The 26,875-nt window shown below is 40.2% G+C and overlaps 1 protein-coding gene across 7 annotated transcripts in view; it reads right to left on the bottom strand.

The window, feature by feature from the left end:
* GRIA3 (glutamate ionotropic receptor AMPA type subunit 3) overlaps positions 1-26,875 on the bottom strand; it is a 284,915-nt gene that overhangs the window by 63,771 nt on the left and 194,269 nt on the right. For all 7 annotated transcript variants that reach the window (XR_004282496.1, XM_032330365.1, XM_032330363.1 and 4 more), the window contains 5 exons: positions 23,436-23,603; positions 18,895-18,999; positions 17,901-18,008; positions 15,921-16,127; positions 2,741-3,117 (listed from right to left, as the gene is read on the bottom strand). Coding sequence is in view for 6 of the 7 variants with exons in the window: in XM_032330365.1 (XP_032186256.1) it covers positions 2,741-3,117; positions 15,921-16,127; positions 17,901-18,008; positions 18,895-18,999; positions 23,436-23,603 (965 nt within the window). In the remaining variant the exon portion in view is untranslated. The remainder of the gene's footprint in view (positions 1-2,740; positions 3,118-15,920; positions 16,128-17,900; positions 18,009-18,894; positions 19,000-23,435; positions 23,604-26,875) is intronic.

Raw genomic sequence — 26,875 nt, 5'->3', positions numbered from 1 at the left:
AAGTGAACATTTAAAAAAAATAAGAAAAGAAACTAGCAAAATAAATGAACTCCCAGATAGTATCACAAAATGACACACATTATAAGCACAAAAGGAACAGGGAGTGAAATCATTTGGAGTATCTGACCAAGAAGATTGAGAGTGGCAAAAGGTATGACTTAGACCAAAGAGACTTGTCCCTAAAAAGAAAAAAAAAAAAGGCTTGTCCCATACACATTACATTAGAAATTTGATGATGGTTACCCATGAGTTATGCTGCAAAACTTCATTTGAAATGTTTTGTGCTCCAGGTGGATAATCTTAAAATGAAGTATGTTGTAAAACCATAGTAGGTGAACTTCTGAGTCCTTATAGTCTGAATGAAAATCCCCATATGTTTGTATAATAGACTCTAGTCAGTGTTTGGATTAATGTTCAGTTTTACCAAAACTACAAGTTTTTATTTTAGAAAAAAGCCCACTTTCCCCTCCTGATTTTAAAGATACCACATTTGCTTACAATATTTTATGATCACAAATTCAACACTGTTTTGTTTAGGTGAATTACCACTTAAACTAAGTGGGTGAGATCTAGGACATTCACATTCAATATTTTCAGAGTTTCGCTGAGATAAAATTTGCATCTCATCAAATTCACCAGCCTAAGTGTACAATGAATAATTTTAGTCAACTTAAGAGGTGTGCGGCTATTGCCACAATCTAGTTTTGGAACATTTCCCTCACCCTGAAAAGTTCCTTCGTGTTCATTTGTGCTTAATCCTGACATGGTCAGGACAAGGGTGAGATCAATGGGGCATTTACGTCATGCACAAAATTTAGAGTGGTGCCCAAATCTCATTAATCAAGGTAAAGAACATTACAGTGCAATATTTAAAAAAAATCAAGATTAATTAAAAAACCCCATGATGAACAAATATCAAAATTTTAAATAAAGACTGAATTTGCCCCTTGTACTTGCTGTGTTCAGCCTTGCCTGCCTCAGCCTAATCCTCGTCCTTCTTAGCTTCGTTCTATTCCCTCTAAGTCCCTAGAGACTTTTTCTCTCTATGGATTTGTCTATCCTGGACAAATGGATCAATGCAATAAAGGACATTCAATAAATAGAATTCAATAAATAGAATCATATAATACGTGGCCTTTTGTGTCTGGCTTCTTTCATGCAGCATCATGTTTTCAAAGTTCATCCATGTCATAGCATATCAGTAGCTTGTTCTTTTTAATTGCCAAATAGTATTCCATTGGATGGATATGCCAATTGTGTTCATCCATTCACTTGTTGATGGACATGTGGGTTGTTTCCACTTTTTGGTTTTTATAAAGCTCCTATGAAAATTTATTAAGTCTTTGTGTGGATATAGATTTTCTTTTCAGTAAATAAGTGGAATTGACGTGTCATCTTACAAGTTTTTCTCTGACTATAAGAGACTGCAGAACTGTGTTCCTATTTCACGGTAGCATTTTGCATTCACACTACTAATGGATGAGAGCTATAGTCATTCTGCATCCTCACCACCACTTGGTACTGTGTTTTCTATTACAGCCATTCTAGAGGATATATAGAGGTATCTCACTGTGCTTTTATTTTATTTTAATTTTCATTTTTAAAGATTTTATTTATCTATTTGAAAGAGAGAGACAGTGAGAGAGGGAATACAAGCAGGGGGAGTGGGAGAGAGAGAGAGAGGCAGGCTTCCTGCTGAGCAGGGAGCCTGATGTGGGGCTCGATCCTTAACTGACTAAGCCACCCAGGCACCCATGTCATTGTGATTTAAATTTGCTTTCCCCTAATGACTAATGATGCTGAGCATCTTTACATGTGATTATTAGCCATTTGTATATTTTCTTTGGGGAAAAGTCTATTCAAATATTTTGTCCATCTTAAAAATTGGGTTGTCTTTTTTATATTGAGTTGCAAGATATCCTTATATATTCTGGATATAAGCCTTTTATCAGAGGTAAATTTGCTAATGTTTTGATTTGCTAATATTTTCTGTCAGTCTGTGGCTTGTCTTTTCATTTTCTTAATGAGGTCTTTTGATATGTGAAAGTTTTGAATTTTAATGAAGTAAAAAAATGGATTGTTCTTTTTTTATGTTTTGAAAACTCTTTGTCCAATCCAAGATCATAGAGACTTCCCCTTAAGTTCTCCTTATTTTGACTCTTATGTTTTCATTTTAGTACCTTTATACTTTTATACTTTCAGTACTTTTTAGCCTTAGTTATAAAACTTGGGCTAGATGTTACAATGAATAGTTTTAGGTAGTCTAAGAGTGAAATGAAAAAGGCAGGACACTGAAAGGGGAAAGTGGGAGGGCTTTTAAGAAGAGTTCTATATTCTTTCAAATTTTTTCTGGATCCCATCTCTAGACAAATGAGAAAATGTTTTTAGCTCACTTAAGGAGGAAACCATACTTGATTGATCTGATCAAGATGTAGTATTAGTCTTATCTGAATAATATTAATATTAGCTGATAGTGTTGCCTTTATCCAGAGTCTAAGTATTTGCTGTAATATATATAAATACACAATACCATAGAAATGCATGAAGGACATTCACAGCACCAACCAATAACACACTCACTTTGGATGCAAGCAAACAAAATGGCTTGATGATATATTTGTCATTGGATGGAATGTTAAGTGAAAGAAACCTGGACTCGAGATGGGTGAATACCAGATGCACATGAATGGGTCATGGCCACAGAATGCAAGGAGGCATTGGGTATGACATGGAAACAAACCTTGGAGAAATATCACATCCTTGCTGCATAAAGGCACCCAAGGAAAACCAAAGACTGTTAAATATTCCAAATTCATTTGGAGGGTCAGGAGGGCTTTGCGGATCACGAGGTTCTTCATTGTTATCTTCCAAGTGCCATTCATAGGGGCTGAATCTGCTGACTAGGAAAAGAACTACGCTGACTCCAATGTAAGCAAAGACGATGCACATCCAGATTTCATAAGCCAAGGGATCCAGAAATGAGAATACGCCTGGTTTTGACTTCTGAGGCTTCTTTATCATGATGGAGATGCCCAGGCTCATAAACGGCTTTGAGAAATCTATGACTTCTTCACGGACCAAGGTTATAGTGAGTGGAGCAACAGCTATATCAGCCCTCTGGAAAAAAAAAAGGACTTTTAGAGACAGTATTTCCACTAGGCATTTGCCACTTACTATACCTCTTTGGTGGAAATATAAACCCTCAGATCACTACAACCAATTAATTTGTCAATGCTTTGGTTAGAAAAGTAGTAGCATTCAATGGATTCTAAAAACACTCTAAATCGATGGTAAGTAAGAAAAGGACACCGCTGGTCTTTTGTCCTTTGTGACCTATTACCTTAGAGCAACTAACTCAATTTTTTTCTTAGAATTTTTTTTGGTATCTTGCAAATAAACTTGTATTCCCTTGTGACAGATCACTGCTTCACTCTTTTTTTTAAAAGTAAGTTCTACACTTAACGTGGGACTTGAACTCATTATCCTGAGATCAAGAGTCCCATGCTCTACCGACTGAGCCAGGCAGGTGCCCCAATTACTGCTTAACTCCTGTTTTATTTTTTTTCAAGACTTATTTACTTATTTGAGAGAGAGAGAGGGAGGGATGGGAAGGGGAAGAAGGAGAGGGGGAGACAGAATCTCAAGCAGACTCTGTGCTGAGTGCAGAGCCAAAACACAGGGCTTGATTCCATGACCCCAAGATCATGACTTGAGCTGACGCTAAGACTCAGATGTTTAACCAACTAAGCCACTCTAAGACTCAGATGTTTAACCAACTAAGCCACTCAGGCACTCCAACTCTTGTTTTTTTTTTTTTTTAATTTCAATTTTCATCCCCTTATGTCTTAGCTTCCTCACATAACTGGGAGTTCTTGAGAGGCAAGGATATAGTCTAGACTCCTTATATGAGCCTCCCTCCCCACCATGAGGTGCAACATAGGACTATAGTCCTCAGTTTAATACTTGAGTGTTTGTTATTATTCTTGAATTTTTTTTTCAGAGAATGTATATTAAAACATAAAGTTCTTTAAAGGCACGGACTCAATCTTCTGTTTTTTTCTTTTTTTAATTCTATCACTGCAGCACATCTTAAATAAAGAAACTATGGATGCCTAGAAAATAAGTTGTTGACTATTGAATATTAATCTATGCAAACATGAAAGAATTCTGCATGGGCAATAACAATGATTAAGCAGTTATTAGAATACATATTAATTTCTATAGGAAGCCATCATGTCTAGTGATAAATATCAGTGTAGCACTCATGAGTATTGGATCAATAAAGTAAATGTATCAGTGCTGCCCTGCATAATGGGCTCAGGCAAAGGTAGGCAAAGTTTTTATATGAATCCCATGAAAAAAGACACTAGGAATTTCTTTTCTTTTCTTTCCAGCACGAGGAATTTCTGCACTTATTTCTTTGGTTCCTCTACAACAGTAGTAGGTTTAGTAGGCTTTAGTCTGGAGCCAGGCCTTAAAATACACACCCACAAAAGGGCTTCTAAGGAAAGCCTTTTGGATGGTATATCAGATAGGAAGTAAAAATACCAATTTTGAGGTGCTTGGGTGGCTAAGTTGGTGAAGTGCCTGACTCTTAGTTTTGGCTGTGGTCATGATCTCAGGGACATGAGACTGAATCCCGTCTTAGACTTCATGCTAGGTGTGGAGCCTGCTTCAGATCCTCCCTCTGCCTCTCCCTCTGCCCCGCCCTCACCCTGCTTGCTTGCACATGTGCACGTTCGCTATCTCAAAACAAAAAAACAAAAATAAAAAGACCAATCTTGATAATTTTTTTCCTACGTAAATAGAGTTATCCTCAATATCCTTACCAGTGAGGAGAGGTGGAGGAGTAATGAAGGCTGAGACTTTTTTTTTTTTTTGAAAGAAATGTTTTACTACCCTGAGTCCCACGTGGTGACTCAAACTGATTAAAAACACATCTTAATTAATTTTAAGGGAAATGCAGATACTAAATAGCCAGCTAACATTTAATCAATGATTATTCTGTGTGTAAGCACCTCGTATATATTATCTTCTTCAATTCTCTTAGCAAATTTAAGGTTGGTCCATAATTATTCCAATGTTAAAGTAGGAGAAACTGAAGCCTGGGATTAGAACCGTGGTCTTCACATTTCAGAACTCATGTGCTTTTTTTTCTTTCAGGTTTTTATTTAAATTCTTATTAGTTAACATGTAGAATAAGATTTGTTTCAAGTGTAGAATTTAGTGATTCATCCCTTCTATATAACACCCAGTGCTCGTTTCAAGTGCCCTCCTTAATGCCCATCACCCATTTAGTCCACCTCTACTCCAGCAACCCTCAGTTTGTTCTTTAGAGTTAAGAGTCTCTTATGGGGGACGCCTGGGTGACTCAGTTGGTTAAGCAGCTGCCTTCGGCTCAGGTCAGGATCCTGGCGTCCTGGGATCGAGTCCCACATTGGACTCCTTGCTCAGCAGGGAGCCTGCTTCTCCCTCTGCCTCTGCCTGCTATTCTGTCTGCCTGTGTTTGCTCTTTCTCCCTCTCTGATAAATGAATAAAATCTTAAAAAAAAAAAGAGTCTCTTATGGATTGCCTCTCTCTCTTATTTTTTTTTTACTCCTTCTGCTATATTCATTTGTTTTGTTTCTTAAATTCCACATGAGTGTTTGTCTTTCTCTAACTTACTTCACTTCTATTTCCCCACTTCTTCTTTTTTTAAGATTTTATTTATTTATTTGACACAGAGATATCACAAGTAGGCAGAGAGGCAGGCAGAGAGAGAAGGAGGGAAGCAGGATCCCTGCTGAGCAGAGAGCCTGATGCGGGGCTCCATCCCGGGACCCTGAGATCATGACCCGAGCCTAAGGCAGAGGCTTAACCCACTGAACCACCCAGGCTTCCCTCCATTTGTTTTCTTTTCCTAATTTTTCCTTCTCAGCCTATCTCAATGGCTCTAATGTGTGGTTTGCTGGACCAGCAGCATCAGAGTCACCTGGGAACTTGTCAGAAATGTTAATTCTCAGGCCCCATCCCCGATGTATGGAATGAGAAGCTGTGAGGGGATTCAGCTGGCCCCCCCAGGTGATTCGAATGCTCACTGTCACTTGAGAACCATGAATTGATCTTACTCAAAACCTTACTCAGGTAGTTCTGTTTACTGACAGCCTAAAATGAAACACAAAGCACTCCTCCCGCCTTCTTTAGATTCTGCTGTCCTCTTAACAATATGCATCTTTCTCTCTCACCAGTAATCTCCTTGAAAAAACTACACTTTTCCTATCTCTTGATTTTAACACCACTTTGTCTTTTTTTTCCAAAAAAGATTTTATTTATTTATTTGTCAGAGAGTCAGATCATGAAAGGGAAGGTCAGAGGGAGAAGCGGACAGACTCCTTGCTGAACAGGGAGCCCAATGAGGAACTCGAGTCCAGGACTCCGGGATCATGACCTGAACCCAAGGCAATCACTTAACCAACTGAGCCACCCAGGCGCTCACCACTTTGTCTTTATAAAACACCTGTGATCTACCTTCCATGCCCTCCAATTTACTGACATGGCTTCTTCAGTTATATACTTGGTTACCACATCGAGTCCTTCCCTCAGACCTCCCTGCTCATGTGACACCACTGGCCTTTTGCAGGAAGTAGCCTCTTTTCTTCGCTGACACTGAAGACTATGGCTTCTCCTCGTATCTCTCAAACGTTCCCTCTCTGGCTTTTCTTTCCAGTTCTGCTCTCTCAGCCAACGTGTACTTCTGTAGTCTCAGAGTCTAGTCATGGGGCTTGGCTTAGGAGATAGTCAGTGAAGGTTTGTGGAGTAAGCAAGACCCCTTTAAGGACCTGTCCTTCACTTTTTCCCCTCAGTATTATTTTTGTCCCCTCAGTATTACTACCTATGGCTTCAACACTCCCTTCATTGCCACTAACTCCTGAATCACCAGTTCTGCATTTATAACTGGACAGAAGCCAAAGCCAAATTTTACCTATTTTACCTTTTGCCTGGGGCCAGACCTGATCTTAGAAACAAAAGCTACTAAGGAGAATGGAATTGGCCAGAAAGCTGGTGGGTTTTTTTTTTTTTTTTTTTTTTGGCAGAAAGGGCCTGCATCAGAAAGAGGCTTGTCGTGCCAAAAGAATTCACAGATGAAGCCACCTTCTATCCTTGCCAATGTGTTTCTGCCTCCGTGCAAATGCCCCACTCATATCATTTCCCATTTGATCTCATTTGAGTTTAATTACTTAATTTAACTAGTTTTTTGATCATTTTGGTCTAAATAATTGATCGTTCTAAGAGAAATGGCCATTTCCTTGTTTTGGAAGGCATAAATAAGGGGCATTTGTCTGAGAAAATCACTTTGGATTGAATTTCGGGGAATTGGGCTCTTTTCAAGCAGGTAAAGAAAGGAGTCTGAGAATCTTGACACCCTTTAAGAGGGAAAAAAAAACACCTCAGCAACCAACACCCACCAGATGATAAGCACAGCTGTAAACATTAACAAGAAGTGGCTAGATAGAAAAGTGGAGCTTCTTGTCTGGTTCCCAAGAACACGCAACAAAAGAACAGATTCCCCTGGGAAGCCATTCCTAGTATGAAGTACTTTTTTTTTTTAAACAATTTCTTTTTTTAAAAAATTTTATTATTTTTTTAATTTTTAATTTTTTATAAACATATATTTTTATCCCCAGGGGTACAGGTCTGTGAATCACCAGGTTTACACACTTCACAGCACTCACCAAAGCACATACCCTCCCCAATGTCCATAATCCCACCCCCTTCTCCCAACCACCACCACCCCCCCGCCCCCCCCCCCCCCCCCCCCCCCCGCAACCCTCAGTTTGTTTTGTGAGTACTTTTGAAGTCACATAAGACAACAGAAAGGACGTGCTCCCCTCAGGCACTTGCCTTTTTCCCTCAGTCTGGCTTTTTTTTTTTAAGGGTTTAGTTAATTAATTAATTCATTTTAGAGAGTAAGAACACACACATGTGAACAGGGGGAAAGCGAGAGGGAGAGAATCTCAAGTAGACTCCCTGCAGAGCCTGACCTCATGACCTTGAGGTCAAGACCAGAGCCGAAACCAAGAGTCGGACACTCAACTGACTGTGCCACTCAGGGACCCCAGAATTATTTCTTTTGAAGGAGCTTCTCCAAAGAAGGTGGAGTTCATCTGTTTTTTGGAGGGTGCTCCCTCAATGAAGAATAGCATTAAATCTGTGCTCGATTAAGCCTCATTGATATGGACCTGGTTCCAAAATGAGATTTCCCATGCTAAACTTAAAAAAAAGACCTATTACAGCTGGAAAAAGACAAAGGACTAGCAAAAAGCAGGTGGAAGAAGGCTCACCCAATAGAAGGGAAGGAGCTCCTGGTCAGTCCACAAGGACAGGCATCTGGGTAGGGAACCTAGCAACCTCTCCCATCCCTTACATACCTGCCTGCTGGGACCAATACAGTAGGATTGTCCCATTCAGTTCAGAGGCAGACCCTCTGTCAGCACTATCCCTTCATCTATATGAAAAGGATGTTATAAATGGTCAATTATTTCAGAGCCCAAGATCTACCTGACGTAATGTCTGCGGAGTAATCAACCTGAGTAGTAAGGGAAATGCAAGGAGTACATAACTAGTGTCAGAAAACACCCAGTTAGCTCTCCTGGAACAGCCGCAGACTGCAGAGGAGGGGAAGGTCATTCCCAAGGCACATTAAAGATTTAGGAGGCCAACACTGATGAAAAAGTGAGAAAAACAAATCCTCAGACAGCTTTCCTTTCCTGGTCTCTGCTCCTTAGGAAGGCAGCTGTGCTGGGAGGGAGGGTTAGGCATGCTCAGTGGAGCTAGAAAGCAGAAGGGAGGAAGTAAGTTGTTGACGCCCTAAGGAAGTGCCTCTCAATTCCGGTGTCCTGAACAAGTCCCGGACGTCTGTCCTCAAGCTTCGGCCTCTGTTAGGAACAGCAGTAGGCAGGCCATTTTCACAAATCTAGGCTGGTAAGTTGGGTGGTATGAAGGTGCCTCAGGTAACAGATAAAAACCAGCAAATGGAAAGAGCTCAGGGTAAGAGTTTGCTAGTGCTTTTGCTTGCGTCTTGACTACTTAAAGCATTTTAATCATGCAGCTTACGAGTGGCTGTGTGGGCTCAGTAAAAATGCCAAATTAGGCTTGATTTTTCCACTCACCGGTGGAAAACCTGGAGGAACTGCATTATTAGAAGGGATTTAACTTGAGGGGATTTATAATCCTTTTCATAGGTGGGTTGGCAAAGTTGTAAATTTCACAAAACTTAAAAACCAAAAAACTCCTATGTGTAGGGATGATGCACTTATGAGTCGGACAGGTATAAGACAGAAATGACACTTAATTTAAATGGCATTTAGGACTTTTTTTTTCTGAGGAATTCCTGGATAGCTCAGGCTGTTAGGCATCTGCCTTCAACTCAGGTCATAATCCCGGGGTCCTGGAATCGAGTCTCGCATCGGGCTCCCTGCTCAGCAGGGAGCCTGCTTCCTCCTCTGCCTCTGCTGCTCCCCCTGCTTGTGTTTTCTCTCTGTGTCAAATAAATAAATAAATAAATAAATAAAATCTTAAAAAAAAAAAAGACTTTTTTTTTTCCCAGCAGAAAGGCTTATGTTGTATCTTAAAATATTTTCACCTGATATAAAACTTATAACCGACCTAGAGATGACACATGAGCAGAAGCTTGTCAGCTGGCATTTAAAGCACTTTTTGAAAGCAAGAGAGAGGATGGGAGAGGGGAGGCAAGGTGTTGGCGTGTAATGCATAAGATACATGTAGGGGCGCCTGCGTGGCACAGTCAGTTAAGTATCTGACTCTTGGTTTCAGCTCAGGTCATGATCTCAGGGTCCTGGGATCGAGGCCCACTTTGGGCTCCTGGCTCATCATGAAGCCTGCTTGAGATTCTCTCCCTCTCCTGCTCCCACTTGTGCTCTTTCTCTCAAATAAATAAATCTTACAGAAAGATACTATGCTAACCAAGAGAACAGGCAGACATGACCTGATCCCTTATCCCTGTATTAATCATAAGGTTCTAGTAGCCTTTGGCAGATATTTCCTTTGGAAAGTTTAAATGTGTTGGAGAAAGGAGTGGGCATAATCAAGATAGACAATAGCTATATAATGAAGACAGGACTTAAACTGCTTTATTGGCTTTACTGTATGGGATATTTACTATTTGCTGTTGTTTAGATCTGGAAAGGGATGAAGTCTATTTGAATCTGTTCAACAACAAGCAGTGTCACAACGGGATCTCTTCGTCTGCTTAGCCAGAACACATGTTCCAGTCTAGATCTAGTGGTTAGGGCTCCTTGTCCTTGGGGAGCTGAGGGAGTTAAAGACAAAGTGAAGATAAGGGGGTATCCTGGGAGCTGCGTAAAGGCCTTGCGAGACTAAATTTGGTTGGTAATCTTTCCCCGCCCTCTCTGTTCAGAATGGCAGATGTCCATGCATCATTAATGCTCCTTCCTGGAGTTCATGAACATCATTTGAAAGAGAGAAGCACTTTTATCAAACTATCAGCCCTTCTGCCAAAGCCTAGTGTAGAAGAGAAGAGAATATTTGGTGTCTGTTACTGCACCCTGGCTTCTCTGCCTTTTAGCGGGAAGGACAGATCGACTTTCTGTCTTTCTTAATGGAAAATGAGTCTATCTTAGGATAGTGACAACTTAAGAATAATTTCTTCTAGGTAGAGAAACGTCAGTGTGAATAGCATCTATAAAATTGCCATTTGTCCTGGAAGTGTGAAGGAGTCTGAGGTTGCCCAGGGGATGTGACCTGGTATCAACAATCCTCCAGCCCCATCTCCATCCCCAAGCTCTTTGATCTCTTCTAAGGCAGAGGTACCAATGTGGGCAGTGGTTTGGACTTTCCCAAGGCAACTCTCTCCCTCCCGTCTTTATCTTTAGTTCTAAGTGCTGGGAACATAAGGAACACAGCAGCTGCCTGCTGGCAGGCGACCTTTTGTCAATTAGGACCTCAATTTCTTTCTAGCCCTTTTCTCGACTCTTTTTCTGTTAGATCAGAGAAGGGCAGAAATCCCCAGCTGTTGACTTTGGGTTTTCAAATATTTCAAGCGATAACCAAGGATGTGCATTACATTATTCTAGAGGCCACAGATAAGCGCAATGTGTAACTTGGATGGAAAAACTCATAATCCAACTAGACTGTAAGCCCCTTGAAGTCAGGCAGGGATTTCATATCTGATACAACACCAATCTTCCTGCAATTTGACAATCTTAGTAAACTGAGCCGGTGTGACCCAGTGGATAGAGCACTGGGCCAGGAGTCATGAAACTGGAGTTATAGTCTAAGCTCTGCCAAGCTGTGTGAATTTGTGACCTTGTCACAATCTCTGCCACCATTCCTGTCATTCCTGTCTTATATCAGGCCTTGCCTGGTTTACCCAAATGGCAGTTCTACTGGCCAATCCTGGCTGATCCCCACATTTATCTGCAAAATGGATGAAATGGTACGCTAAAAGATGTCTAAGAGCCATGTTAGCAACAGAATGTTTTTAAATGTCCTCTTAAAACACATGCTATTTTGGAGCCATAAAAACTTGTGGTCTGTAAGCCATTTAAGCTGGGGACAATTACCATGTGGTGATGTTATAGACATCCAGCTCAAAATCAAAACCTCTAAAAGCAGGTGGACAGTTTCAAGTCCATAATGTTCTGAAGGGCTTATATAATGGGGCACATTGTGTCCTACTGACGTTTGTTTCAAAAATAGCCTTCTTAGCAATACAAGGTGCCCTAAACATCAACCTTGATTTGGTTTTCTTTAGAGGGAAAAGAAAACTTTTTAGGAATCATCTGAAAAGAGGCTGATTGGCTTCTTTCTTCCTGAACAAATTTAATTCATTTTGACTCTTTCTAGAGACTTTATGGTGGATACTGAAATCTTTGCAAAGCTTTTCTCATCTCTGCCTTTCTTCACTTTTTTCCTTCTCTGATCTGTTTTACATGCTAAAGGCATAAGAGAAAATTCCTATCTGTGTAGCTTTCATGTTCATTGCAAGAGAAAGTTCCCCTCAACACCCTGTTTGTTTAGGTAGGCTCCAGACCCAGCGCAGAGCCCAATGTGGGGCTGAAGTCATGACCCTGAGCTCAAGACCTGAGCTGAGATCAAGAGTCGTCAAATGTCCAACCGACTGAGCCATCCAGGTGCCCCACTTGCCTTTTTTTTTCTTTTTAAAAGATTTTTATTTATTTATTTGACAGAGATCACAAGTAGGCAGAGAGGCAGGCAGAGAGAGAGGGGGAAGCAGGCTCCCCGCTGAGCAGAGAGCCCGATGCGGGGCTCCATCCCAGGACCCTGGGATCATGACCCGAGCCTAAAGGCAGAGGTTTTAACCCACTGAGCCACCCAGGTGCCCCACCTTTTTTTTTTTTTTTTCTTAAGCAACTTGAAAACTACAAGAGGCCAGGCCTGCCAGAAATGAATGCCTGTGTTTTCACTTCTCTCCCTTTCTATCATTGAAAGAGAAGTGTAAAACTTGCCAATGCTGAAAGATTAAGACTTTCAAATGAAAATGAGGACACATTTAGATTTTGAGATCATCTTCTCTAAACAGAGAGAGGTCTTATCCAAGCATGACAAGAACCTCCATTTTTCATAGCCACAAGTTTTAGGGGGAAGTGGAATTCAGCAGTTGGTTTATTGTCAGTTCCCTGGAAGTACCTTGTGTTTTAATCCCAGAAAGCATCAGAAACTTGTTCCAGGTCAGATGAGGGCAGACGACATTTCTTTACGAGACTTCCCTGGCTATTGCTTTTGTCTTTAGTAGAAAGAACTAGAGGGAAAAGGTGGGAAGGCTCCTTCAGAATTTTTACCTATTTAGCAGTAAAGAGCTGGTTTCTAAATAACTAAGCAAGTAAGGAACTCTAATTTCTCAAGCTTTCTCACTCACACGTATTGGAAAGAGGGAGAGAATGTGGTGATTAGATGGGCACAGTACAGAGGACATGCTAGAAGAGAAACCAAAACCTGGTGAGAAAGCTAGGTCTTTGAGCTGTGTTAGGAAATCTGTCTTGCTCTATATCACTGGGTGTAGGGTCTTGCTCGATGCCAGGAGGGCACAGAGCTATTTATAGAATGTGACAAGATTTCTTCTGAGACAATAGAAAGCTCTGGCTACTGAGTCACAGTGGGCTGGTAGAGCTCATGTCAGTTACTCTAGGCCAGTAGAAATTGACACCTGAAGTCTTTGCTGTGCTTCTGTGGCTAATCTTCTCTCCAGAAAAGCAGAAGCACCAAGAGCTTTTCAACAAGTTTCAGCTATCTTTTAGGTTGGTATGGGTCTGAAGTAACATGTTAGCTGTCAGGCAGTCTAGGGCAGACTTCATAGTCAGAGACTGGGCTCAAATCATCATGTCACTACAAGCTGTTTGGTCTTGACATAAAACCACCTCTCTAGGCTTCAGTGTTTTCATCTGTAGAATGATGTTAATAAGATGGCACCTCCCTTGGAGGTATCTTGTGATGATTGAGTTGCATAATGCCTATAAAGCACTTAGCACAGTGTTCGGCAACCAGGAAATAAGTAACAAATGGTACTACTAATAAAAATGAATTAATAATGGCAATGATAATAATAAATAATGGTAATGATATAAGATTACCTCCTACCATGAGCTAAATTTAATGAACATTGGCTGAGCATTACTGCAAGCTAGGCATTCATTTGTTAGAGCAAAAGTGAGTATATACTATGGACCATGTAGTGGGCCATGTGCGGTGTACAACTGTGAGCAAGACAGGACTTCTTAGAGCCTGAGTTTTGGGTAGATGAAGACTAGAAAAGAAGAGAAGTCTTGATCACCAACTCAGAAAGAGGTTAGAGCTATGTCAAGATGGTTCAGAACCTCTAAGCATTCTTAGAAAGCATGACAGGTGCTCTGCCCCTCATTTAGTCCCCTGTCTCTGGCATTGGAATTTCTTCTCTTTCTCATAACGGAGTTCACTTGATTCTCATCTGAAACTCAGCCCTGCCCCAGTTCCCAGGACCAAACTTGACTGACTATGGGAGATAATTGGCTCCAGCCCCACTGCTGGGGGCTCAGGTTCAAATTGCCTTGCTGCTTGTCTGACTGGAGGACAGTGCCCTAGTTTTGATACTTGAGGTCCAGTCTCATTTTAAGCCTTAATTCCTTTTCTGTGCCTTTATTTTTAGAAATGAGCTTCTGCCTTTGTGCTTGTTCCTGAGGACCTGTTCCAAAAACTTAGTGACCCAGTACTATCTTCGGAAGGGGGAGCTGTACCTTATTCTGGCTGCTTCCCATCTCAAGCACCGGAGTTCTTATTGGACAGCACCTCTGTCCAATAGATAACTTGGATGTTTGCTTCTGGCCAACTTCCTCTCAGTATATGAATCCCCTATATTCCTCAGTCTTCTCTAACCTCTTGTCTAGACTGGGGCCAGTCATTGCAAGTAATCCTTATCTGTCAGAAAGCAAACCTCTGCAGAGCAGGCTTGTGATGAGCACCAGGTGACGTGTGGAAGTGTTGAATCATTGTGTTGTGCACCTGAAACTAATATAATGCTGTATGTTAATGACACTGGGATGAAAATAAAAAGCAGAGGGAACTGACCCTCAGCTGCCACCACCTACACCTGGGTGAGTTTTCTAGTGACTGGTTCACCCAGTGGGCAGTTCTTATGCCCAGTTCTGCTTGTCTCTGTAGGCCTTACTGGGTGGCCCATGATCTGACATTCCCAATCAGGGGCCCAAACCTTTTCAAGTGCCGCTGCAGAGCTCTGAGGATACTGCTGTACCCCCTTTTGAAAGCCTTCATTATCAGTATAATTCTTCTGTGCTTGGCCCATGGGCAAGCCCTTGGCAGAGCAATTCTGTTCATTTATTAATTCATTCAACAATTATTTGATGAACCTCCATTCTGTGCTGTGCTCTGGGATATTGAAATAAATCAGATACGGCTTCTGTGCCCAAGGAGTTTATAGTCCAGTTGGGGCAGTTGAACCCATGTATATGGATTGTATATGGATCCCATGTGTATGGATCCAATGTATATGGATCATTATAATACCAGTTCAAGATTACCACAAGAAAAGCAAAAAGCAGGGACACCTAACCAGACTGCAGGTGGGTAAATGGGATTAGAGAAGGCCTCCTGAAAATGCTGTCACCTGTGCTCTGGAGGACTGTGAAGTGAGCTTAGCTGACGGACTGAGGCAAGATACTTCTGGGGATGCCCTAAGTGGCAGGTGGACATACTTCTTGGTAGCTGGAACACTACGTATGAAGAGGGGAAGAATCCAAGACAAATCTAGAGAGGTAGGCAAGTGCTGGATTATGAAGCGTGTTGTTTGTCATGCTCAGGAATTTGAATTTTATCCTGATTTTTCAAGTGGGAAATTATAATGATGTGGAGATCTGATTTTCCAGGGTAAGCATGGAGGCAGGGAAATCAGTTAAATGACCAAGAAGTAGTAAGAACCTTAACTGAAATGATGAGGGTGGGAATGAAAAATGTGTCTGGATTTGAGAGATATGAATGGACAGAGAGAGTAGAATGGATAGGACATAGTCACTGCCTAGAGATGAGGGAGCAATGAGCAGAGATGATAAGGTCACTTAGGCAGACTTGTTGAGGCAATGAGGTGGGTGGTGACTTTGCTGCCTGACATAGGGAATACAGAAGGAACAGATTTTCAGTAGAGGGCAGGCTGCATTTAATGTTGCAAAATAAATTTCCCCGATCTTACTTTGCTTTTGGCAAAATAATCCTGTTGCCCAAAGGATGCTATTGACAGCCTACCTTTACAGAAGTCAATTGGAGAAGAAAAAAAAAATTTTTTTACAGACCACACAGAAACTATACAATTGGATAAGTACTGCACTTGAAAATAAAGTCTCTTTGTTAAGTGGAAATCACAGAAGTAAATGAAAATAGAGTTGAAGAAACTTACCCCATAGACAAGTTCCCCAACCATGCCATTCCATATTTTTGTCTCTGGATCTCTTGCACCATATTTCCCATCACCGACAATGGACAATTTATATTTGATCCTTACATGTTTGGCTATTTCATAGGCTAAGTCAACACAATAGCCTTCATATCTTTCATTTCCTTCCAGTTGTTCATGGTTCTTCTTATACATGACATATGGTGATTCCTTTGGGACCAGAGGAAGATGGAAGGATTACTCCCATACATTTTTCTAAGAGATGACACATGTCATAATCAAGTTTTCCCCCCGTAGCTGTTGAGGTTTGATGTGTGAAAAGAGCCTTTAAAAAATGTTTGCTTAAGAAGCAAAAGAACCTCAATCAACTGACTATTCGCTGTGCTATATTTTCCTTGGAGTCCTTAATTGAGAATTTAAAGATGGAGAGAAGGATTTAAATTCTTTTGAGGGTTTGAAAGCAGGACCAGTTTCCACCTGTAAAGGAGTCTTAGTCAAACTGGGCAGAGGTATTTCCCTTACGTGAAGGTGAACTGCCTTTGCCTTCTCAGGATTTATCACAGCCATCCCAGGCAAGACTTCAAAAAGCACTGTGATCTTTGTGAGGTCAGAGTCTGTGGCCCATTTGTTTTTATAACTTTTTATTTTTACCTAGTGCAGTACCTAGGACAAAGTGTGTATTTGACATGTCTGTTTAAATGAAAGGTAAACTTCAGTTGAATCTTCATGCAATTATTCACAACCTCAGACCTAGTGGTATACTCATTTTCCCCCCTGGTTTGTACTTCACCCAGTAAGGACATCCTAGATTTAGAAAAACAAGCTGAGGATTTTAGAGGGGAGGGGGGCAGGGGATGCGTGAGCCTGGTGGTAGGCATCAAGGAGGGCATGTATTACAGGGAGCATTCGGTGTTAGATGTAAACAATCTTGGAACACTACCTCAAAAACCAATGATGTATGGTGACTAACAACACAACAAAGAAAGAAAAAAAATTAAAAAAAAAGAAAAACAATTTAAATCTAAATGAGAATACTATCTCACATTTCAACTGTGCTTTGAATTTTGCTGAAAAGCTTTCGTGAATTTTGCCTTGAAATGGTCTTATGACCATATTACACCCATTTTATAAACTAAAAGAAACACCACCTGAGGCTCAGAGCAGTTATGACTTGCACAGTTAAACATAGGTTAGTGGTAGACCTAATATTAGAACCCTGATCTATTCTCTCTTTCACATAACGCTGTCTTGCCCACAATGAAACATCAGTCCTGCACTGTGTGTGTTGGGGGGGCAAGGAGGAGAATGATATGTGGAACTCTCCCAAATTCCTATTCTTTTTCTTTTTTCTTTCTTTCTTTTTTTTTTTTTTAAAGATTTTATTTATTTGTCAGAGAGAACAGCAGGCAGAGGGAGAGGCAGGCTCCCTGCTGAGCAAGGAGCCCGACGTGTTATTCGATTCCAGGACCCTGGGATCATGACCTGAGCTGAAGGCAGATGCTTAACTGACTGAGCCACCCAGGCTTCCCTCTTTTTCTTTTGAAAAATGATATTCTGGGGCGCCTGGGTGGCTCAGTTGGTTAAGCATCTGACTCTTGGTTTTGGCTCAGGTCATGATCTCAAGGTCCTGGTGTTCAGCTCCATGTTGGGCTGTGCACTCAGTGTGGAGTCTGCTTGAGATCCTTTCCCTCTCCTTCTCCCTTCCCCTCACTCGTGCTCACTCACGTGCATGCTCTTCCTCTAAAATAAATAAATAAGTACAATTGAAAAAATGATTTTCTAGAAAAATAATAAATTTGTAAAAAAAAAAAAAATGATGCTCTGTTCATGATGATGGCAGGATACTTCAGGAGGTTCCTAAGCTGACCTATCGGATGTTTTCATGACTCAAAATTGATGTCCTTTTAACTGGTTGAATAATGCTTTTCAGAAAGCAGAAATCTTGCTGTACAGAAAGCCCACCCTTCTTCTCTCCATACTTACCAGAATGGTAGTCACTACAATGGTCCGGTTCTCTGCGGATGCACTGTCATTGCTGATTTGTTGATCTGAGAAAGGCACAAATCTTTCATACTCATTCCAGTAGCCAGCCTAAAAAGAACAGACATTTGACCTGGTTTTGCCTGTTTTTCACTCAAAAAGTACCGCATGAAATCCAAATGCTGTTGTGGAATAACACTTCCTTTTTAGTTGCTGGAGCTTTCCAAGGATTGATGCTCTGTCTCTCTTTGTCTTGCCACCCCCACCAGGACCCCAGTCCTGAAACACACCTTCATCCCGGGGGTTCCCATCCATACCTCACCTTTACTGGTATTTTGTAAAATAACTTAGCCCACTATAGGATGGTCACCCCCACCAGCCCAACTCATATAGCAGCAAAGTGCTTTGTTCTGAACTGTAGGAAGGCTGGCATGTGAGGGGGGGAAAATAAGTAGTGTCCTTAGAAATGACACAGTCTATTTTATGTTCTGAGATTTTATCACATGACTATGATATCCTCATTTCATGCCTAACTTAACTATTCGGATGGCAGAAGCAAAGCACTCATTATTCAATTTGGCTGTAAAGAAAGGTATTTTGTCTAGTTTTCCTTTGGAGGATGAGGGGCAAAGTGGAGAGGTACTTACTTTCTAATTCTTTTGCTAAAACTCTATATACCTTGGCAGCTTGTTTAAATAACAACATACTGTAAAATTTGTGATTCCTTCCCTCTATGGTTGGAAGCTGTTAATAACTCTTGAATCTACCACTTTTATAGGACCAGCCTCAGAGGGAAATGCTCTTTTCAAAATGTGTAGATGAAACACTTTGATTGCAAAGCAACTCCACATCATGTCTACGCAGTTCACTAACAGAAAGGCAAAAATGAAATGTGGGAATTTGCTTTGTGTGTCTTTCCTAACACTTGCTTTCTTGCCTTGGAGTGCTGTCACCTTCTGAAAGACTTTTTCTTTGGACATCTGTTTTGGTTACTTACTTTTCGAGAGCCAGAGACTTTCATCTCGTACACATCAATGGTGTAATTTGTCCTGCGTCCGTAAGTGTCAAATTGGATGTTTCCAGTCATTCCTTGTACTTGCACCTAGTAGAAAGGGAAAATGTAGAAAATTTAAATAGCACCACATTATTGCCTTCTAGGTCTCTGAGATGAAGTCCACTGACACATCTTAGAACCATAGAGAACTTTTATCTTGAGTAGTTCAGCTAAATCCACCGTATCAAGTCTAAACAGATCGTCATTTCTTCCCCAGTGTTTTCTAGGTGTGCCTTTTAGTTGTGAAGCTTTTGAGTGGGTGATAGGTAGTTACCTGTATGATACAATGAAGGCCCTACCACCACTTTTTCAAGGATCTGAAATTTCTATCATTAGTCTCTTCTTAAGGGAGTAGGCTGAAGGATATTCCTCTTTTTTTTTTTTTTTAAAGATTTTATTTATTTGGGAGAGAGCACAAGCAGGGGAAGGGGCAGAGGAAGAGGGAAAAGCAGACTTTCTGCTGAGTAGGGAGCCCTACATGGGGCTCAATCCCAGAATGACCTGAGTTGAAGGCAGATGCTTACCTGACTGAGCCACCCTGGTGCCCCAGGGTATTCTTAACTAGCATAATGCTTTCTTCTAAACTATGAGTTCCATGAGGGCTGTGGCTGTGTCTTATCTTAACACTTCCAAAATCACATAAACTGATTTCAATACTAAGGGCTCTGGAGCTCCTAGATTCGCATTCTAGCTTTATCACTTACTAACTCTATGATGTTCAATTCTTATTGATTTTAATATCTATATTAATATCTATATCTAATTATAATTAATATCTAGAATAATTAATATATAATAACTATATGCCTAATATCTATAATATTTTTTGTTGATTGCAATGAATTTAGTTCAGTTTCTTGAGAGTGTTCCACATTTAACAGCTATCATAGTTGCAGTTACGAAGTTTTCCTCTTATTTAACTTATATCTGGCTACAAACAGGTAGCAGCAAGCTAGGCCCTGGAGGAATAAACCACACACAGATGAAATTTTGTAAGTCTAAGAAATCAGGGATATGTAGTACTAGATAAGAAAGAAGTACTAGAAGAGCCTGGACACTGATTTGGGATGCCAACTACAGATTCATGTAGACCACAATTTTTCTTTGTCCCAGTATATGAACTAGTAAAGGGCCATCTGCCAGGTGGAGAGATTTCCTTACCAATTATTTTACAATGAATTTGTTTCAAATATAGAATATCTGTCTCATTTTCCTAGGATGAAAGGCTAGAATACTTACTACTTATAGAAAGTGACAAGCTACTAAACAGGTCAGAAGTGGTAATGGGCTTGCGTTGCAGGAGAGGGAATTGATGTCAAATATTAGGGAGCATTTTGTGAAAGGGAAAGGGGCTTGTTCACCACCAATAGGAAAATGAAATTCCTGTTGAAAGAGAAAGGCTCCAGTGTGACATCCTGAGGACAAGATGACTGTCCTACTGACCCAACAAACCAAAGCACTATTGTCAGCTCAGGCTTCCAGAGAAAGGCGATATCACACTTCTGGTCAAAGCAAAGGTCCTTTGTTGAGATAGAAATTACTTAGCCTTCCTGGTTCGTACTGGGATGCATGAAGGGTTCTTTACACTCTACTGTGAGAACTGAGTTCTAGGACAGGGACACTGGCGTAAGAACTTTTTAAGGAACTCCTTCTTTACTGAAGTAGCAAAGGCTTCAAGTCTCATTAAAAATGGCATATTTCTGGGGGTGCCTGGGTGGCTCAGTTGGTTAAGTGTCTGCCTTTGGTTCAGGTCATGAACTTAGGGTCCTGAGATTGAGCCCTATGTCAGGGTCCCTGCTCAGAGGGGAGGCTGTTTGTCCCTCTGCCCCGCCCCTCCCCCTGGCTTGTGTTCTCTCTCGCTTTCTCTCTCTCTTAAATAAACGAATAAAGCCTTTTTTTTTTTTTTAAGAGAATGGCATATTTCTAAAGAGCTAGCATTTTTGGACATAATAGACAAACTGGACAACAGTCTAGTTATGTCCAGGAGATATGAGACTCCAGGATTAAAACTTGTGGTGAGCAGAAATAGGAATGGACTACCGCTCAGAGGGAAGTCTATTTTCGCTGACGTAAATGTCAGTTACTGTTTCCCATCATCCCATCTGGGATCCCTTCTTTAATCACCCCTCATCCCCCTCCCCCACCCTCTACCCCAATCTGTATTAGGTGATTCTCTTCTGGTTCCCATAGCACGCTCTGGAGAGCCTAACCACCATACCATTTTAATCATCCCTGTATTTCCATCTCCCTTACTAGATGAGGAGCATCTCGAGATGAGAGACATTCTTTTCCCGAGTTCTCAGCAACTGCAATACAGAGACTGGAATAGAGCAAGTGCTTAATTATGATTTACTGAACAAAAGGACAAAGTTTTGATGACCTAGAATTGTGCTGTATTTCAGTTGCTCAGGCTGATATTTCTGCTATCCATACACTGTAAGGAGGAGGATTACCCAATTTTCAAGTGGCTTTAAGGTCTATAAAAACACTTGTTTGCATATTAATAATGTAAGTGTGTGCACTCCTCCTCTTATTTCATATTTGCATACTAACTTCAAGCTTGATAATAGTCATTGGTGCTCAATAAATATTTACTGAATGAATGGTGTGCTTATTTAGCATTAAAACAGGCTCAGTTGGTGCCTCTATCAGGCAATGATTTTGTTTGCCACATTTCTTTGAAGGAAGAGAATGATTTATTGAGCAACAACTATGTGCTTGTCACAGTGAGGGATGCTTTTACACATGCATTCTCACCTTTAATGTACTCAAATAAAATGGGATTTCTTTTAATATAGTAAAACCTTTAGTATTCCAGACCATCCTCCCTTGTAGTCCCTCTGAATGGTGTTTTGCTGAGCATTTATCACAAAGGAAGCATCTGCTTTCTGGAAAAGATTGATACTTTCCAACATCTCTGGAGCAATAGGAAAAGGCTGGCCTGTAGAAATGGGTAAAGCATTCTTTTGGCTGAGTGTTTGATCCTTAGGGCCTGAGAAGAAGGTTAATTACCTGGCTTCTCACTCGAGCTTTATCAGTGACTTAGATATGTTGAAACTGTGCAATAGTATGATCAACATGCTTTTTTCCTAGCCAAATGAATTTCTTATTCTTTACTCTGGTAGCCAGTTCTCCATTTGGGGAAGATGGCTGTTTGAGTTATGAATGGAGAGTCCATTGGAGATGCTGATACTCGCCCCCTGAGGTTTTGTTGATGAAAACTCCTTTTGATTTACTCTGAGGGAGTTTTGTATTTCACTCATCATTATGTTTCACCTGACAGTACAAATCTTGTAACTGCTATGAAGGTTGAATTTAATTAACTGCTCTTCAAAATTGTGCAGTGCTACCTCCATAAAACTACACTTAGGGCATTTGTTAGGGAACTGACATAATGACATAAAAATCTGCATGATGGGAGAATGAGTTATATCTCTTTCTTGGGGAGAGACACAAGGACTACTAACCCCTTTTGATTGAATGCTTCCAACTTGGCAAATTTAAGACAGCGTAGGAGAGCCAACTACACAAAATGATGTACGTTAGGAGGCCATTACAAATTCTTCACTGCTGGGTTGTGCCTAGAATTATCTCATCATTGCCTATCTCTTTGTTTCGTTGGATGTCCCAAACATTGGGATAATTAAATAAGTAGAAATAAGGGAGGCTTGAACTCTCAAAGGCTCATTTTAATGCATGAAGATGCATGTAACATAGAGCAAAATATTCAGGAAAGAGCTCTGCTCAGAAAGCTGCAGTGAAAGACTGATGCTGCTCCTCGTGTGAAGAATGAAATCTGCTCAAAGGGTATCACCTGAAGCCTTAAATGATCCCCTACCAGTCAATACTAAAAACAAGTGACCTATTTGACTGTCTATTTATTGATTCCTTATACTTCTCTGTAAGCTTTTTCTTTGGGGCTTTGGGGAAATCCTCCTAAGTAGGCCTAGAAATAGAGCAAATTTCTGCTTTTCCCCATGTGGATAGCATGTAGAAAGGTTCTCTTTGGCAACAGAACTAATACCACGCTGGCTCCATTCCATAGTCCATCTAAGCTCATGAAATATCTGATGAGCCAGAGGATGCTGTTGTCATTTGTAATGTCCACCTTCAAGTTAGGAGCTTCCTATAGAATATCCCAGTCCCCCTAAAGTACACGATATCTCTGGAAAGTTTAAAAATTTTGAAGCTGTTTACATGTTCAATCCGTAATTCTTGAGGGTAGTGAGTTTGCTTTACCACTCATAGTGTAGCACATTTGATCTCAACCGACCATTTCTCAAGCGTCAGGGAAGAAGGTTCTAGTTTGAGATTTCCAGATTTTGATGAGTAAATATTCAAGCTCATCTTTCTGCACACTCTGGCATTCTTAGACTCCCATCCTATTCCAATTTCGGATATCATTTCTCCATACCAAGGTCTCACTTTCTGCATGTCTTAATAAGGCCCCCATCCCCACCCCAATAACCCATCATGGTCTTTACCATTTTTAAAGCTCTCTCGATATCAATTCCTTGACTCCAGGGCACAGCAGGATTTGCTAAGCAGTCTCCAGCACTGCCTCTCCGGGACACATCCACTCGCTGTCTCCTCAGATAACGGAAAGCTTCTGCTATGACCAGTATTGCGTCATGGGTCAGTGCAGATGTATACTGAAATGGATGTATGGTAAACATGTATCATGACAAACGACATCCTCAAAACTTGCCTTGCTCCTTATAATTCTCATTCATCTCCACCTCTTGCTCTATGAAGTCACCCTCTTAATTATTTGAATCAAGAGATCTCTCTGGGCAAGCTCGACTTTGATTCACTCTAGAATGATCTTTCCTCGTGTGTGCACATGTTAAGATTATTAAGATCAAATGGCTCAAGGGAGTCTCTCTCTTGCTCTCGGTACTGTGTTTTGTCTTGAGCAAGTGACTACTAAAAGGCCAGGTCCTTTATAGAGAAAGAAATACGTGTGAGGCTAAAGGATGGCATATGTAGATTGGTTATTGCTGTTTGTAATAGAAAATTCAGGTCTGGTGTTTACTTAGGGGAAAATGGAAATAGCTAAGTTAGACAGCTTGAAATTAATTTGGAGGGAAACATTAATCATTTCTGTCTGGACCATGTTTCTGGCAAACTAGGACCTCTGGGCAGCAATAAATCAGTTTTTGTTTCTTGGGGGGAGCAAAAAACCAAAGCTAGTTTTCAATTGTAGAAAATTACAATTGTTATTGAGTTTTATATCTGATAACGGTGACAATTCACAGGCAATACTTCATGATGCTGCCTCTTTTAGGCAAGAACACTTAGCTTCTATTCCTTGGATGTACTGACATGCTCTACTAAGGATGAGGCCAGTCATTTGATTATCTGCGACTTGATGGGGGTGGATGTCTTTTCATTGAATGAATCAACAAAGTCTAATTAAAATAAGCTTGCCCCTGTTTTCCAGGGGTGACAAATACTAGGAGGATATAGAGTTCTATTGATTTTTTTTTTAATGAAGCAAAATGTCCTAGGGGGAGTTTTCTCTCCATAGTATGTCCAAATACAACTAAATATGACCAGGAATGAATACATTGTCATCTTCATGACCATCAATTTACTTTTCTGACTTTTCTCATGTTACATTTCTTTCAGGAGCAAATCTTCAAATGTGACTGTAACAGGGGGCATATGTTCTTTCGTGAAAAAAAAAAAAGAAAAATCTTTGTCTGTCCATCCTAGCACTACATAAAGTCAAGGTGGTGATGTTCTCTTTTCCAGCAGACTGCATGAATTGTTTGCAATTCCAAGCCATGCCAAAAGATCTATTTAATTTCTACTTTTTCAGCTCCTACTTGCCAATGTGTGAGCATGTAAAAAAGGAAACATTTATAAAATATAGAATAAATTAAGCATCAGCATTATAATCTCTAGGCAGTTTTATTTCCTAATCAAAAATATTATCATTTTTTAAAGTGGGCTTTTTTTCTGATTGCTACAGAGTGAGTTTCCATGACTAATACTAAGCAAAAGCAATCTTAAAGTTGTAACCATATATTTAAAGATTCAATTTTCTTAAGCTATTTAAAGGTTTTACTTATAAACACTTCTCAGCAAGTTCTGAAAACTTTATTTTATATATACCATGAGTTATCAATGATTAATCCAGAGCTAAGATTGCTTTTCTTCTCTACAACTTCTGATCAAACATAAACCACTCTATAGTACCCTTTTCATCCTTTTACCCTTGTCCATTTTTTTTGTGCCTAAGACACAGTGCCTGACACTTGGTAGGTACCTTTTAAAAGATTGCAGAAATGAATTTTTCCTTGACTGTACCTATAACCTGCTGAATCTAAGAATGGCAAAGCAGTGGACAGGCAGTTTATGAAACTCTAAATCTCTGTAAGCTCACTTAAATGTGGTGGGTGGATATAGTACATTAAAATTTTTTGGGTCATCAGGAAAATGCAAATCAAATCACATGAGCTATCACCTCACACCTGTTACAATGACTAGAATAAAAAGGACAGGAAATAATGAGTGTGGGCAAAAATGTGGAGTAAAGAGAACCCTCTTGCACTGCTTATGGAAATGTAAGCTGCTGCAGCTACTATGGAAAACAGTATGGAGGTGCCTCAAAAAATTAAAAATAGAAATACCATATGATCTGGCAATTCCACTTCTGGTAATTTATTCCAAAAGATACAAAATCACTATTAGAAAAAAGATATCTGCAGTTCAGGGCAGCATTATTTATAATATCCAAGACATGGTAACAATCTAAGTGTCCACCGACAAAAAAGTGGATAAAGAAAATGTGGTGTATACGTACAGTGGAATATTATTCAGGCACAAAAGGAAGGAAATGCTATTTGTGACAGCATGGATGGACCTGGAGGGCATTATGGTAAGTGAAATTAAGTCAGACAAAGAAAGAAATACTGTGTGATCTCACTTAAATGAGGAATCTAAAAAAAAAAAAAAAAAACCCAAAACCCAAAACAAACAACCCTGAACTCCTAGAAATAGAAAACAGGTTGGTGGTTGCTGAAGGTAGGGGTTGGGAGGTAGGGGAAGTGGGTGGAGGTGGCCAAAAAGTACAAACTTCCAGTTACAAGATAAATAAATCCTGGGGTTGTAATGTACATCACAGTGACTATGGCTAAAAATCCTGTATTGCGTTTTGAAAGTTTCTAAGGGTAGATTTTGAAAGTTCTCATCGCAAGAAAAAATTGTAGCTATGGTGGTGATAGATGGTAAATAAAGCTATTGTGGTAGTCATTTTGCAATATATGCAACTATCAAGTCATTCTGCTATATACCTAAAACTAACTTAATGTTGTAAGTCAATTATATCTCAATAAAAATTAATAATTATCCTAAAAAATTGGACTGCAAATCCTAACCCTAACATCACAGGGATTGTGACCATACTCGCTGAAATGTATTAGGACACCGGATCTGACCATGGGACAGAATGTTTTAAAATGGGACTGCCCTAGAAAAGCCCAGCATGTATATATAATCACTACAACTACAGAATACCATTTAACTAGTGAGGAGGCTTAAATGAATGAACAAATTATGTTTAACTCACAGTTTTTCTAGAACATACCAACTGTATAAATTCAGGACCCACTTTTATTATGTTCTCATGTGACTCATTTAGGGTGGGCCTGACTAGGTGATACAGAATGTGTCTATTCTCTGATCTATGTACCCTTTGTTCTCCCTTATTCTATTCCTGCCAGGGAGGATGTGAGGATGGGTACCTTGAAACCATGGGAAAAGAAATATTCACTCCTTTTCTTTTTTAAGGGAAGGGTCTTGACTCTACTTTGATTCCTTATTTTGATCATCGGGATCCCACATCCATGGCATGTACATATTTTCACTATAAAATGAAGGAAGAATTTAAAGTCTGTTTCATACTTGAATCAAATTG

The sequence above is a fragment of the Mustela erminea genome, chromosome X (genome assembly GCF_009829155.1).
Source record: "Mustela erminea isolate mMusErm1 chromosome X, mMusErm1.Pri, whole genome shotgun sequence".
Classification (NCBI taxonomy): Eukaryota; Metazoa; Chordata; class Mammalia; order Carnivora; family Mustelidae; genus Mustela; species Mustela erminea.
The sequence above is the reverse complement of the archived record's forward strand: the minus strand, read 5'-3'. Positions and strand labels throughout refer to the sequence as shown.